At 46.0% G+C, this 15034-nt stretch overlaps 1 protein-coding gene across 1 annotated transcript; it reads left to right on the top strand.

Moving 5' to 3' along the window:
- Positions 1-1403: 1403 nt before the first annotated feature.
- On the top strand, positions 1404-5382 carry LOC136475784 (GRF-interacting factor 1-like). Its single transcript, XM_066473379.1, has 4 exons — positions 1404-1706; positions 3130-3206; positions 4502-4586; positions 4694-5382. The coding sequence occupies exons 1-4, from the start codon at positions 1617-1619 to the stop codon at positions 5117-5119; spliced, it is 678 nt and encodes a 225-aa protein (XP_066329476.1). The 5' UTR covers positions 1404-1616; the 3' UTR covers positions 5120-5382.
- The last annotated feature ends 9652 nt before the right edge of the window (positions 5383-15034 follow it).

Raw genomic sequence — 15034 nt, 5'->3', positions numbered from 1 at the left:
CCCCGCAACCTGCATTTTAGGACCAAAGGCCCAGCACAGAGAAACAGGTCCAGTGGGAGGGGCGCCACCACGGCTTCACGCTACCACGCATCACGGGAAAGTTGTTTCGCCCAGGCTCTAGGATTGCTGGCTCCGCCACTGCCCAAAACCACATATCTGCTTTTCCATAAGCCATCAGCTTGTTCGCTTGCTGGTATATGATCATAGATTATAAATTGAAATAGTATTTTTTTCTCACATCAAACTAACCCACAGTAATAATCCATAATCATTTTAGCCCGGCTGATACGGACGCGACCAGCGGCGAGGCAGGAGGTGTGGCGAGGATGCAGCGTGCAAGCACGCCGCCCTCAATGGCCACAAGGAGAGGCCCACTCGAATGGAAACCGGCGAACACCCCAATCTCTGAAACCACAGGTTTCCTACCCTTTCGAGCTCACAAGCCGAAATGGCTTCTCAGGCATGAAACAGCTTACCTCTCTTATTTAATTTTCTTATCTAGTCAGCGATATGTTTATATATATGGTAGCCCATTTAATGCATACTTCTTGTGGGTCTCAAAATAATGGGGATCTTACTTTCCGAGGAGTCAAAACATCTTAAATTTAACCAAATATATAAGAAATGATAAAAATAATCACAAATTGTATTACCTGTTTAAAAATATGAATGTTGATATTATTTTTAAAAATTTAGTCAATTTTAGGATTGTTTGATGTGCTGAAACGGGATTTTTTTTACGAGGGTTTGGACTACCAAACCGATGTGGGCTATGTACGAGTATTTATTGGACAATTTATTACTGCAAGGCCAGCATGACAGTGCTGCCACCCCCAGACATAAATACTGACCGGGCGTGCAAACGCACATAAATTATGCGGACAACGCAACCACTGCATATGAGCCATGAGCTTGAGCTTGTTTAGTTGTTCAAATTTGGGAATTTGGGATATTGTAGCATTTTTGTTTTTATTTGACAAATAGTGTTCAATCGTGGACTAATTAGACTCAAAATATTCGTTTCGCAATTTCCAACCAAACTGTGCAATTAGTTTTTTTCGTCTATATTTAACGCTCCATGCATGTATCGTAAGATTCGATGGGATGAGTACTGTAGTACTTTTTTGGATTTTAGGGTGAGAACTAAACACGCTCTGATTTGTTTTCGCCCTCCGTGACCAGTAGCGGTCATTGTTAAAGAATCCTTTCGCACAGGTGCTGCCCCAGGGCGAAAGTTACCGAGCTTTTCTGTAGGCCTGGTATCAAAAGTTACCGTATCAGAATATGGTAATGGCATAGTAAAAAGTTTTACTACTCGATTTCAAAACTTTGCCATTGCCACTCCAAAGCCTAGTTCTCCTCCCTCTTTTTAAAGAAGGGAACCAAAAGCAGGGCAAAGAGGGGCAGCGGCCTGACCTGCGCAAAACCCCGCTCTCAGCTCTCGCCAAAACCCCCCAAGAAGCCGCAAGGGAACGGAACCCCCCTCTCCAACTGTTTCGCCTGCGGCCTGTTCGAAAGCAACCGCGGAGGAGAAGAAGAATTGGCGGCGGCGGTGTGTAGGCTGCGCAGAGAGAGACAGCGAGGGATCGTAAGCTGTTGGCAGTGGTGGTCTTGGAATGCAGCAGCAACACCTGATGCAGATGAACCAGAACATGATTGGGGGCTACACCTCGCCTGCCGCTGTGACCACCGATCTCATCCAGCAGGTCCTGATCCTAACCCAAATCCCCCCATCCCTCCCCGCCCCCGCTCTATCCTCGTGTCTTTGAATCTTTTCTTCTTTGTTTGTGCCGTGATCTTGCCTTCGCTATCGCTTTTGGATTCTTCGCTTGTCAGAGTATCAGATATGAGTCAAAGTTCTCACTTTTTCCGTTCTTCTTCCCTCCCTGAAATTTTTCCCAATCTCTTGCTTTCTTGATTTTTCTCTGCACTAGTATCTTCACGTTTACTTGCATTTTTTTAATCTGTAAATGCAAATATTCTTTTTGGCGACTTGAAAAATACCCCCCTCTCTTTATATCAATCTTTCGTGATATTCGAAATAGTTGTACTAGTTCACACTTCCTGGTACATAGGGCTTTCAGTTTATCCCTTCTCTTCTGTTCTTCGTGTTGATTTCTTTTTCTTTTTTCATCTTTCGATTGATCCCATGTCCTTGTGTCATTTTATATTGACGTGTTTTCAGATGGTCCCTCGCTTCTGATTTCCTCTGCAGTTCAAACTGCCGCAGTCTATTTGGTCCTATTCTTTTGCTGCTGTCGCCCACATGATTTGAATACCTCCATTATCTCCGCATCTAAACCCAACCCTTTGTAGCTCGGTTTGGTTGGTGGTCTGCTGTGAATGATCATACATCCCCCTGCTGTTTTTCGCAAGCAGTAACGATGCCAGGCCTGCACCCTGCACCTGTCTCCTGCCTAGCGATCTTTAAAGCCTGGCCAGGCGGGCATCATGTGGGATATTTCCATCGAAGGAAACATATAAAAGCTGTGAGATTTGCATAGACATCAAATATTTGGGATATTCCATCAAAGGAAACATATAAAAGGACTAGTAGTATCAAATATCTTATTACAAGCTCACAGGCAGGCCCTTATTGGCCGTGCTGTGGGTGAACATGATCTGGACCATATTCTGAAATTCATGTAGGTAGGAGCGAATGTAGGTTCGCGTGCGCTGTACTGCTGGACGCCCATTGGAGTTTGACTGTTAGACCCTTAAAAAGCTCCAGCTTCACAGCCAAACGCCGAAATGCTAACAGCCAGGGGCCCGGACTGCGGACTGCATGTCCTGACCTTGCCTGATGCCTAGTATGTTTGCATGCTCCCGTGTCAGTCAATGATTCAATGATTGAGTGAGAAACCAGGGTATCAATCATTGAATCTTCACGGTAGTTCATTGGAGATGAACTGCCGTGTTGGTCAGTCGTGGAGCAAATGCACCGCCTGGCGCCCAAGTAAATTGTTCACTGGTCTGCAAAGTATTTGAGACTTGATTTCTTCGTTAGCTGAATAGCAGTACATGGATGAGATAGATGCTCCCGTCTGTGGTCAGTGATGATAGATACAGTACATGCGTCTCCTGGATTGTATTGACATGCTAATACGTTTTCGACCCTGAACTGTGCAGTACCTGGATGAGAACAAGCAGCTGATCCTGGCCATCCTCGACAACCAGAACAATGGCAAGGTGGAGGAGTGCGAACGGTGAGTTACTGAGTTTCATGTTCATCTCCCAGCATGATTGTTATGGATGTAGTAGCAGCTAGACTCTCTAGCAGCTGTAACTTGTGTTAACATGGACAAGAATGCCCCTTTGTTCAGTCTAGCATCAAACAAGCCTAATTTGTCTACTGTTAAAACATGTTTCTTGCTAAAATGCTCCTTTCGCGATGAATGATTCCATATTTGCACAGTCCAATACTGGTTAGTCTGCTGTAGCTCATGCATTGATTAATATATTTGGCAAATGTTCACGTGATAAAGCATGTGATTAGTTCTGTAGCACCAACCATGTACTGTTTTGTTCAGTCTACTGTTTTTGTGGCCTGTAATGGCATCATGTCAATGTCATATATCACACCATCTATAGTTTTTCCATAACTGAGGCCCCGTTTAGTTCCACCCAAAAACCAAAAATTTTTGCATAGTAACCGTCACATCGAATCTTGCGGCACATGCATGGAGTACTAAATGTAGACGAAAAAAAAAACTAATTACACAGTTAGCCGAGAAATCGTGAGACGAATCTTTTAAGCCTAAATAGTCCATAATTGGACAATTTTTGTCAAATAAAAACGAAAGTGCTACAGTAGCCAAAAGCCAAAAATTTTCGGAACTAAACACGCCCTGAATCAACTTCTGATGTTTCTTTCTCAGGCCTTGTTTAGATTGCAAGTTTTTTCACTCTCTCTCCATCACATCAAATTTTTGGACACATGCATGGAGTAATAAATGTAGATAAAAAAATAATTAATTACACAGTTTGATTGTAAATTACGAGACGAATCTTTTGAGCCTAGTTAGGCCATGATTGGACAATAATTGTTAAATACAAACGAAAATGCTACAGTGTCAAACACTGATTCCTAACCCCAATCTAAACAAGGCGTCAATCATCGTTCCAAAGTAAAAGAGACCGGTAAAAGAGACTTCGGCCGTTTAGTTTCCTCCCAAAATGTCAAAATTTTCAAGATTCCCCATCACATCGAATCTTTAGACGCATGCATGAAGTAGTAAATATAAATAAAAAATAAAACTAATTACACGGTTTAGACGAAATCCACGAGACGAATCTTTTAAGCCTAATTAGACTATGTAATTGTCAAATAAGAACGAAAACTGCTACGTGTCATTTTGTCAAATTTTTCGACATCTAAACAGGCCCTTGTTTAGTTTATATATATCTGACGACAACCATGCATGATTATGTAGTGCAGTGAACTATAGATATCCTCGTAAGCTGAGTGTTCTCGTGTCTGCCACCTGATGCTGTCTTGCAGGCACCAAGCTAAGCTCCAGCACAACCTCATGTACCTGGCCGCCATTGCTGACAGCCAGCCGCCACAGACCGCACCGCTATCACAGGTACTGCTAATGCTGCTCGTCGGCGTGGCCCTTGCTGCTCTAACACCCAAGCATTTTCATTAGCGGATCAAGGGTTGGGTCGCTCATCTCACTTGGCATGTCTGCAGTATCCGTCCAACCTGATGATGCAGCCGGGTCCTCGGTACATGCCACCGCAGTCCGGGCAGATGATGAGCCCGCAGTCGCTAATGGCCGCGCGGTCCTCCATGATGTACGCGCATCTGTCCATGTCACCGCTCCAGCAGCAGCAGGCAGCGCACGGCCAGCTGGGCATGGCTTCAGGGGCGGGCGCTGGCACGACCAGTGGGTTCAGCATCCTCCACGGCGAGGCCAGCATGGGCGGTGGTGCAGGCGCTGGCACCGGCAACAGCATGATGAACACCGGCATGTTCTCAGGCTTTGGCCGCAGCGGCAGTGGCGCCAAGGAGGGATCGACCTCGCTGTCTGTTGACGTCCGGGGTGGCACCAGCTCCGGCGCGCAGAGCGGGGACGGCGAGTACCTGAAAGCAGGCACCGAGGAAGAAGGCAGTTAAGACGATGTCACTAGCACTGGCATCGGCATGGCATAGCAGCAGGATTAGCAGGTAGCTTTGAGGAACGAGGAGGGGTAGTAGTGTAGTAATGGTAGCACTAGTATGTAGTCGGTAAGGTAGGGTTGTTCCATAGAACCTGGAGGTGGTAGTGACCAGCATGCATGCATGATGGTCACTTGTTTTGGATGTACGTTGCAGGTTTTCCCCCAAGATGTAGTATGGAACGTTGCTGGTGACCTCTTTGCGCGAACAATGAAGTGTTGATGATCTTGACCAAAAAAAAAAAAAACTTTTCACTATTGCCTTTTGATCTTGTGATTGTTGTTGGAACACTTCAGTTTCGAAGAAGCACTGGACACGATATGAGGATGCGAGGGCCCAATCATGGCGACTTAGGCTGTGTTTGGTTTGAAAGATATTCATGGACGGAGATAACAATTCATATTTTGAAAGTATGAGAAAGAATATTCTCTCTATATGGTGGATGAGGCTACAAGAAAAGACCTGATGTGCTCATCTATATTTTCTAATATTGGTCATTATTAATAAATTAAGGATTGTTAGTATGTTCTAATTTTTGTCATTATTAATAAAAGGTTAATTAGTATGTTATATTAGTACTTAATTATGATGGTAAGATTAGTTTTGATTAGTGCTTCTACGTTAGCTAGCGCATGACTTTTGTGCCAATTAACATATTTTATTTTTAATTAGTAATTATCTTGAAAAAATAGTGTCCGTGCATATTTATTTATGTATGACTATTTGTTATCAGTTCTGTTAAAAGATATACAGCATGTTCGTTTGGTCGTAAACGATTGTGGATTATAAGTCAGAACAGTATTTTTCTCACACCAAACCAGCCAACAGTAATAATACACGATCGTTTTAGCCAAAACGAACCGGCTGATAATTAGTGAACTACTATCCTATCCATCCAATTAAACAAAAAAATATTTATCATATCCATCGAACCAAACATGGTACAGATAGTCCTATCCTAAAATCTATGGATGATCGTATCCAATTCAACATTGCCGTCAAATCAAACACGCCCTAAGAGGACTCGGCCCCCAACAACCAAATCCGACCCATTTCCTTCCACTCCGCCGAGTAAACTTCAGATTTGACTTCTCCTCACGTGGATCTATCGATTCATGGATCATTGAGGCTTGTTGATGTTGTGGGTTGGTGGTGTGGAGGCAACTCGGCTTGGCCTTCGCTGCCACATCCCCCTTCGGCCACCCTAGTCTCTAGCGTTAGTCTCTAGCGTGAAGCTTCCTCTGTTGGTTCTCATCGTCCGTCTACTGATGTTTCTGAGTTCGAGCTCGGCTGCGTCGTCATCGAGGCGGCTCTTCCTTAGTTGTTACTACTGCATTCAAAGTTGTGCCTTCCGCCACTGTGGTGGTTGAAGGACCGAAAACAACGACCAGAGAAGGGTGAACGGGAGCTGTAAAATTTCTCATGAAACTTTTGGCCGCTGTTTTAAAATCATCGCCAAACACACAAACCAAATACCATGATGTACACGACCCAAATGAGTGGGTGAATGTTCCTCTGAAACCAGCGGGATAACACAAAGCAAGCGGACCGAGAAGCACTCACACCGTGTCAAGGAACCGAAAATAAGATACTCAACTTCTATCGAGAAAAAGCGAGTTTCCGAAGCTAAAATATCCAAGCCAACTAGTGGCAAGGGTAACTAGAAAAGTTTCTTAGTTGGATGGAAGACCAACGCAAAAAAAAACGGAATGCGAACAGGAGCTTAAACGCGCAAACGACAGACAAAAGCGAGCCGTAAATTCAAGCAGCTTGGACCGGAAAAACACCTGGAAATTCTAGCACAGAGAGAGCTACTGAAATCTGCTCGGCACTGCAGGGAACAAACTGGGCTAGCAGGAGCGGCATCAGCTGCCTATGCGAGCTGTGCGGTTGGATAAATTGCTCTTGCAGGGTAGGGATGAAAACGGATCGGATATGGACGGATATCACCGATATTACATTTGTTTTCATATTTCTGTCCGGATTCAGATTCGAATACGGATAGTGTCAACTATGTCGGATAGGATACGATTGGATATCGACATCATAAATATGCGATTTGAGTATTCGGATACGGATACGGTATCGGATGTTGGATATCCGGACTCGGATACGGACAGATCTCAACCTCTCTAAACGGATTCGGTTTCGAATACGGTCGGAAAATATCCGTACCGTTTTCATCCTCGCTTGCAGCTGAGCACCACACGCAAGTGCTTGAAGCAGGATCAAGCAACGAACAGGGAAAAACAGATGCAAGAAGCTATAACTTTTTGACCAATCAAAATTGATTTTTTTTAAATTTTAATACTTTTTAGAAACTAATTTTAAATCTAACACGGTCGTTTTTTTAAAAAAAAAACTAACACTTTTGGCCGTGCCTATTGTCCTGGCGCGGCTAAATGCCTGTGTCGCGCCATGCATGGTGGCGCGGCAGCAGACTAACGTGGCGGCGACCGGAATCGCTGACCGGTGACGTGGCAGGGCTCTGCCACGCTACCGATCTTGGCGCGGCACTACCGCGCCCTGATCCGTGGCGCGACAGAGCCGAATAAAACTCCCGCCGCGTCCCTCGTCCGCCAGTGGCCGGGCAGCCGCCATTGCCCGAGCAGCGCAGCAAGGCCGCCTGGCCGCCGCGCCCGCGTCCGGCCACGCCAGCCAGCCACCGAGCATGGCACGGCCGCCGCGCCCGCACGCCGTCGTGCCACCCCCTCCAGCCACGCACGGCGGCTGCCCGCCGAGGCCTGTGCCCGCGCCTCCTAGCCCGGTCTAGCGCGCTGCAGCGAGGTACTCCCCTAATATAGTTAGTATAGTTAATAAAGTTAGTAAAATTATTAAAGTATAGTTAGTATAGTTAGTAAAGTTAGTTAGTTTAGTTAGTATAGGTAATATAGTAAGTTAGTATATGTAGTAAAGTTAGGTAGTTTAGTTAGTACGGTTATTGAGTCTAGTTATATATTGTATTTAGTCTAATTAGTTGTTGTTGTTAGCCTCGTATAGATGTTAATATTAGATTAGTTAGTATAGTTATAGTTATAATATATATTAATATTACTATGGACATTACGTACGACGATTTCGACGACTTGATGAAGTTTCTTAAAATGCTTTTGCAAATGAATTGTTGTGTTAGAGTTTTGTATGAAGGAAGTGTTAGGAGAGAAGATGGTATGTTTGAGGATATGGAAGAAGAATTAGAATGGTTTGATGAACCTCATAGCTTCAATGACCTTTGTGTCCGTCTGAATGTAAAGTTTGGCAGTGATTTCACACTGAAGGGGAGGTTTGATACTGGAAAGACTAGGGCACACTATGTCCTCATACCCTTGCGCGACCCTACTCACTGGTCCCACTATACTAGGGTTCTCCAAGGTTCTAATGTGCCCATGGCTGAGGTGATGGTGAAGAATGGGTACATGATGCAGGTTGTTTAGGACGGCCCGTCCATTGATGGTTTTGGAGGTAATGACCAAAAATTAGGGGTCGAAGGGGAAGCAACTCAGAATAACATGGATTTGGACGGTCAGTTGATGCAGGAGCAGTTTCATTCAACTGCAATAGGTTGTATAAGCAATGACTTCGATGTGAATGATGTCGAACGGGAAGAGGAGGAGGAGGAGGAGGAGGACAGGATCAGTGATGTAGTTAGCAGTGATTCTGACGATTCTAATGATGACCAAGGTGGTACAGATGCTATGCCAACACCGGCTGATCCCATGCCAGTATCGGTTCATACTATGCCATTACCAGTACCAACTGAGGTTTTGCATGATGTCCAGGCTCAGGGTAGACTAGTCACAGATTTGGCTGCAGATGATACCCTCTATGATTCATGGGCCAGAATTAGCGAAGCGCAGCAGTATGTTCCACCACTACCTTACGCAGCGACTGAGCTTGAGCAACTAAGGTCCAAGAACATACCTTTCAGGAGCGTTCTAAACTATAGTGATGTCAGCATAACGGATATGGCAGTTTGTGACACCGGTCTCCAGATGTGTAGGAATTCATTGTACAACCATGAGAAAGAAACCCTTAGGAAGGGGATGATATTCAACACAATGTCAGAGATGAAACTCTTCCTTCAGGACTATGCTGTGTACCACCATAGGCCGTACACTGTCACTCATTCAGACTAGGAGTTGAGGTACCACGTGATATGCAAAAACGGTTGTATGTGGAGGTTAAATGCACGAAAGAGACAGAGTGATGGCAAATGGAGGATAACTAAAGTTGTCGAACCCCACACTTGCCTAGACAATAGGGGGAAGGAAAATCATCAGCAGCTCATTGCACGTTACCTTGCCCGTCCTATATTGGGGCTCGTTGATGATAATAACGACATCTCGGTGTCTTCTTTACAACAATCCATATCTGAATTCATTAAGTACGATGTGACGTACGGAAAGGCTTGGCGTGCTAAGCAAATTGCTCTGGTGATTCGATGGGGTACTTGAGAGGAAGCGTACAACAGGGTGCCCCGCAGCTTATGTGCAATGCACTACTACAACCCTCACTTGAAATGGTTTATGAACACCAGAGGGATGTTTTTTGGGACCCATTGATGCATGTCCTCTATTGTGTGTTCTGGTCGTTCGCGCAAATGGAACATGCATTCCAGTTTTGTCGGGCAGTCGTACTTGTCGATGGCACTTTCCTGACAGGAAAGTACAGGGGCACCTTGATGATGGCTGCTGCTATTGATCCTGAGGACCAGATAGTACACATGGCTTTTGCTTTGACAGAGGGAGAGAACAATGAATCGTGGTCATGGTTCATGCGGCTTCTACGTGTGCAAGTGCTTGGCCCAACTCGCACTATATGTTTGATCTCGGACCGTCAAGCAGGGCTTCTTAATGCTGTAGCTGAGCATATAGATGGGTTCCCACCTCTAGTACATAGATGGTGCATGAGACACTTTGCCGCTTATTTCTGGCAGCGTCAGCGGAAGCAGGAGGTATGTGACAAGGTAAAGGCTCTATGTTGTGTACGTACAGAGCACCAGTTCAAGGAGACAAAGAGAGAACTAGACAAGATGGTAAATACAGCGGGAAAGGCCTAGTTAGAGGCGTAGATGGAACAGAAGGCTCAGTGGACGTTAGCATATGATGAGGGGGGTTTCAGGTTTGGTATCATGACCACTAACTTCTCGGAGTCCTTCAACCGTGTATTCATCGGAGTTCGATCGTTGCCTGTGTCTAGAATTGTTGAGTTCTTCTTTCATAAGTGCAACGAATATTTTGTAAAGAGGTGGGAACTTGTGCAGAGGAATATAGCTGAGCATGGGCGTTTTGAAAAGGCCAGAGCTGAACATTTGAAGGTGGCCGAGGAATTGGCCAAGCAGCCCACCACCGAGCCGTATGGACCCCACTGCCATATCTTTAGTGTACGGGGTAAGGGTGGCACAAGCTTGAGCAGCAAACGTTATGGTGGACGAAACTAATGAGTTGATCTTGAAAAGGTAGAGTGTAGTTGCAACGTCCCTCAGATCATGCATGCTCCTTGCTCTCATATGATCATGGCCTACAGGGTTTGCGGGTACAACTATGAGGATCTGCCATATATGTCACCCTTGTATCTTCGTTCGAACACCGCTAGTATTTGAGAGATGAGCTTCGAGCCATACCTTGACCTGACACAGTGGCCACCTTATAATGGTTATGACTACATACCGCATCAGGTTCTAATGAAGGTAGGGATGGGTAGGAGGAAGAAGAAGCGACTCAAGGGGGACATATTCGCTATGAGAGGGTACGACGAAGATATGTACGGTGGGGGAGACTTCAACGAGACCCGTGACAGAAATCTTTGCTCTGTTTGCAAACAATCTGGTCACAAGGCTTGCTGGCATAGAAGACGAGGGCAGCAGGTGATTTCATATTGTGTTCGTATTGCATAACAAGTAGTTCAAATTTTGCAATGCTACATAATGTTAATCTGAATATTGTTAATTTAAATACTCTAACCCTTTGTTTATCAATTTGTAACATGATGACCCCTCCCACGCCGCACCAGTTGTACCCCCTTCTTGAGGTGGAGTACGACGACCCCCTTCTTCCACCTTACATTCCTGGGACTTAGTTCATTACATCGAACTTATGTCGAACGAATATTGTCGCCGAAAACTTACAGACTCATAAACTAATGAAAATGTTATGTGGCAACTTGTCATCCATTTATTTGCTTCATGTTCATTTCAACTTGCGCACGGTCGCGGCAGCACTTGTAGTTTTGTACAAGACCGATAATAACTCAATTGAAGCTAGATGTTGCCTGTCCGCGTCACTGCTACACCATGGTCTATGGCGCGTGACTTGCGGTGGACTCTGGCGTGGTAGAACCTGGGCTATGGCACGGCCGAACCAGTGGGCTACGGCGCTGTATTCGAGATAATTTCACCCGGTTACGTTCGTTTTAGAAATTTTGAACGCATGATACAAACAGATATGATCACTTAAGATCGATCATGGGTAATCCGAGTACATGATACATGGGTACAGTACATTAGTAGTTTAAATGGAATATAAGACAACATAATGGAATTTCTACTACATAGCTACATTGATCATTAATAAAGCATGGAACTAATAGACGACGTAATAAAAAACCCTCAGGCAGAAACATACTGAGTAAGCAACTTGTCGTCCGAGTATCAATCCTCAACCACAACCCTGTTGTTGTGGTTAGGCTCACCTCCATTGCCCTGATCTGCCTTTCGCCTATAGTAAGCGGCCTCCGCTTCATCTGTGGCCTCTGCGATCTGAGTGAAGAACACATCGTCATCCTCCTCCGCTTGCAAGCCCGTCTCTGGTAGAGCGATGAGCTCACTTAGTCTGCCAGTGTCGTCCTCAGCCTCCTCCGCCTACAAGCCCGCCTCTGCTAGAGCGATGAGCTCACTCAGTCTACCAGTGCCGTCTTCAATCTCATCCGCCTACAAGCCCGCCTCTGCTAGAGCGATGAGCTTGCTGAGTCTGGCAGTGTCGTCCTCATCCTCGTCCCCCTCATCAGACAACACAATCGGTGATTCAACGGTGCGACCAGCTCGCTTTCTATGCTCATCTAACTTCTTTTCCTCGTACCTTGCACGAGCCACCTCTGCAATATGGTCCTCGCTGCATCCAATCCCTTCATGTATAAAATGCAATCAGTTAGCAATGGGACTATATTACATTTAAAATCAGGCAACGAAAAAAGCTTTCAAGCACTCACTAGCACATAATGAAACAACATGCTCGTTCAAGACTTGCATCTGTACTCTTGTCCCTCCCTTGCCTCCTTCCTTGCCCTCTCCTCCTCTAATGTCATTCGTCTCTCCAATCCCCATTTGACAAGCCCAATGGCGATTGGGTTATAAATACCGCGCTGTCTAGCAAACTCACGCATCTTGTCTTTGTGATATTTAACGAAAAGGTTGACGTAGTCAGGTCCATATCCTCTCTTTCATGCAATTACTTGCGTCTTCTTTAGTTCATCCAAGAACTTAGCTTGACCATCATAACATTCTCACCTGCATTTCCTAGTGCTCTGTTCAAACGATAAATTATATCATATATGTTTTAGCAAAAAAAACAAAATACGATTTCATGGTTACCACAAAAATAACCAACCTCATCATAGTCAATCATATGGCTGCAATAATGGCCTATTCCAAGCTCCGAAGGGACTAGACCATACTTGGATTTAACACCACATTCGCGCTTAACTGGCGGTGCTCTGTAAATTAACCTTTCTTTCTTCTTTTGCTTTGCTTTTGGAGGTTCTTCGGGCCATTTATTCTTAGGACCATACAACAACTCCTTGAAACGACACTTCACTATTGAATACACCTAAATAACGTGATATTAGTACATGACACATATAGCTCAACATTTCAACACATATACTTTGCACTTACTTCATGCTTGTTTGGACACACAAACTCCAACGTATTGTCAGGGTTTATCACGGCTCGGTCTCCACAATGGCACAGAGGAGGTTCATCGAGTCGTCTAACTACGGCTAAGTGCTTCTCCTTAGCCATCATTGGAGGGGGGTTAGGGGGAGATGGAACCCACCGCTCGAAGTGCTCTCGTGGATATCGCCCTCTCCACCAAACGTCGAAAAGGAGGTACCTGGGGTCAAACTTGCTGCACCGTCGATCCACTGAAAGAAAAAGCACCTCTCATGGGCCTACACAACAAAATTCCAATAAAATATTAGTAATCTAGTAATACAAATGAAGAAAAAAACATACGAAAACAATTACTTACATTAAAACGACTGCATGTGTAGAAGCAACGAGCCGCTGTGTCCAGATGTCTCGATTGAAACACGTTGGCCAGACGACCACAGTCACAGTTAGGGACAGGGAGTTCAGGAGGGACAAGGGCATCTTTGCTAGACTCGTCGGGGTACAATTCTCTAGGACGACCCTGTTTTCGCCATAACTGCTCCCGAAACATGTCTTTCATCTAATAAAACGGTTCAAATTAAACATCAATCAAAACAACGCAAATTAATGTAAAATATAATCATTTGCAATGCAACTAAAATAATATAACCGACAATTATAGCAACAAAAAAACATGGTAAACATACTTCTAACTAAATAATTAACCTTAACATTGACAAAATCAAACTCATATCTTCCTTCAAACCGTAGACCATAGTTCCCAAACATAATTTTCCTTCTAACCTTAACTCCCATTCATAATATCCTATCCACCATTCAAACGAAAATAAAATGTGTGTCATTACCTTGAACGAGGATGAGAAGGGAGGGAGGCGGCCGAGGAATGGAAGGGAAGGGATGGAGGCGGCAATGGAGGGCCGGGCGGGGGGAGGGGGGGGGGCGGGCTGCCGGCGTTCGTGGCGCGGTGGGGGGCTGGCGCGGGCGGACGAGGGTGCGGCGGCTAGGCGGCCTTGCTGCTCGGGCAGCAGGACTGGCCACAGGGGTTTTATTGGGCTCTGCCGTGCCACCGATCAGGGCGCGGCACTGCCGCGCCAAGATCGGTGGCGCGACAAAGCCCTGCCAAATCACCGGTCGCGATTCCGGTTGTCGCCACGTCAGCCCGCTGCCGCGCCACCATGCATGGCGCGGCACAGACATTTGGCCACGCCAGGGCAATAGGCGCTGTCAAAAGTGTTAGTTTTTTTTTAAAAAACCCAACCGTGTTAGATTTATAATGAGTTCCCAAAAAGTGTTAAAATTTAAAAAAAATCTCAAAATTAAGGACAGATTCGCCTTGGCTCACGACGAGCTTTGCTCGGCTCTGGACGAGCGCACGGAGCTGATGCGCTTGATGCTGGTCTGCAAGCACCGCGACGAGCAGCAAACGGAAAACCAGTAGCCGGACTCCTCTGCCTGGGCATCGAACTATGGGACCTGAGTCCGACTCCCAGCGCTGGAAGACAGAGGCAAAAACCCGAACAGAGAGAGAGAGAGAGAGAGAGATCGATAACAAGAAATAGAGGGCACCGGACAGCTCTGAAAGGGCACCGCCTGGAGCAGGACGGTGCACCGCCTGGGAGAGGGCGGTGAACACAACACCGCCCGGTGACAGCCATACAGAAACAAGAGAAAAGAGAGGGACAACGACGCACGGCACAGAGAGAAATCGGTCTCGAGGACCTGGAGCGATGGGCGGGCCTCCTTGCCGCTCAGAGCCTGGCGAGCGCTCAGCTGCTGGCTGGCGTCCTCCGCAGAAGAAGGCGAGTGCCTGCTCTGGCCTGGGGACGGGCGCTGCTCAGACGAGCACGCTCGGTGCCAGAGCACCGGCGCTTGTAGCGCTGCTGTCTCCACCCATCGATCAGAGCCTGTGCCTCACGAACAGAGAGACCGAGAACAAAGAACAGGCAGACGAGCGGCCACAACGATCAAACAAAAATCGACCCAAA

The sequence above is a fragment of the Miscanthus floridulus genome, chromosome 1 (genome assembly GCF_019320115.1).
Source record: "Miscanthus floridulus cultivar M001 chromosome 1, ASM1932011v1, whole genome shotgun sequence".
Lineage (NCBI taxonomy): Eukaryota > Viridiplantae > Streptophyta > Magnoliopsida > Poales > Poaceae > Miscanthus > Miscanthus floridulus.
The sequence above is the reverse complement of the archived record's forward strand: the minus strand, read 5'-3'. Positions and strand labels throughout refer to the sequence as shown.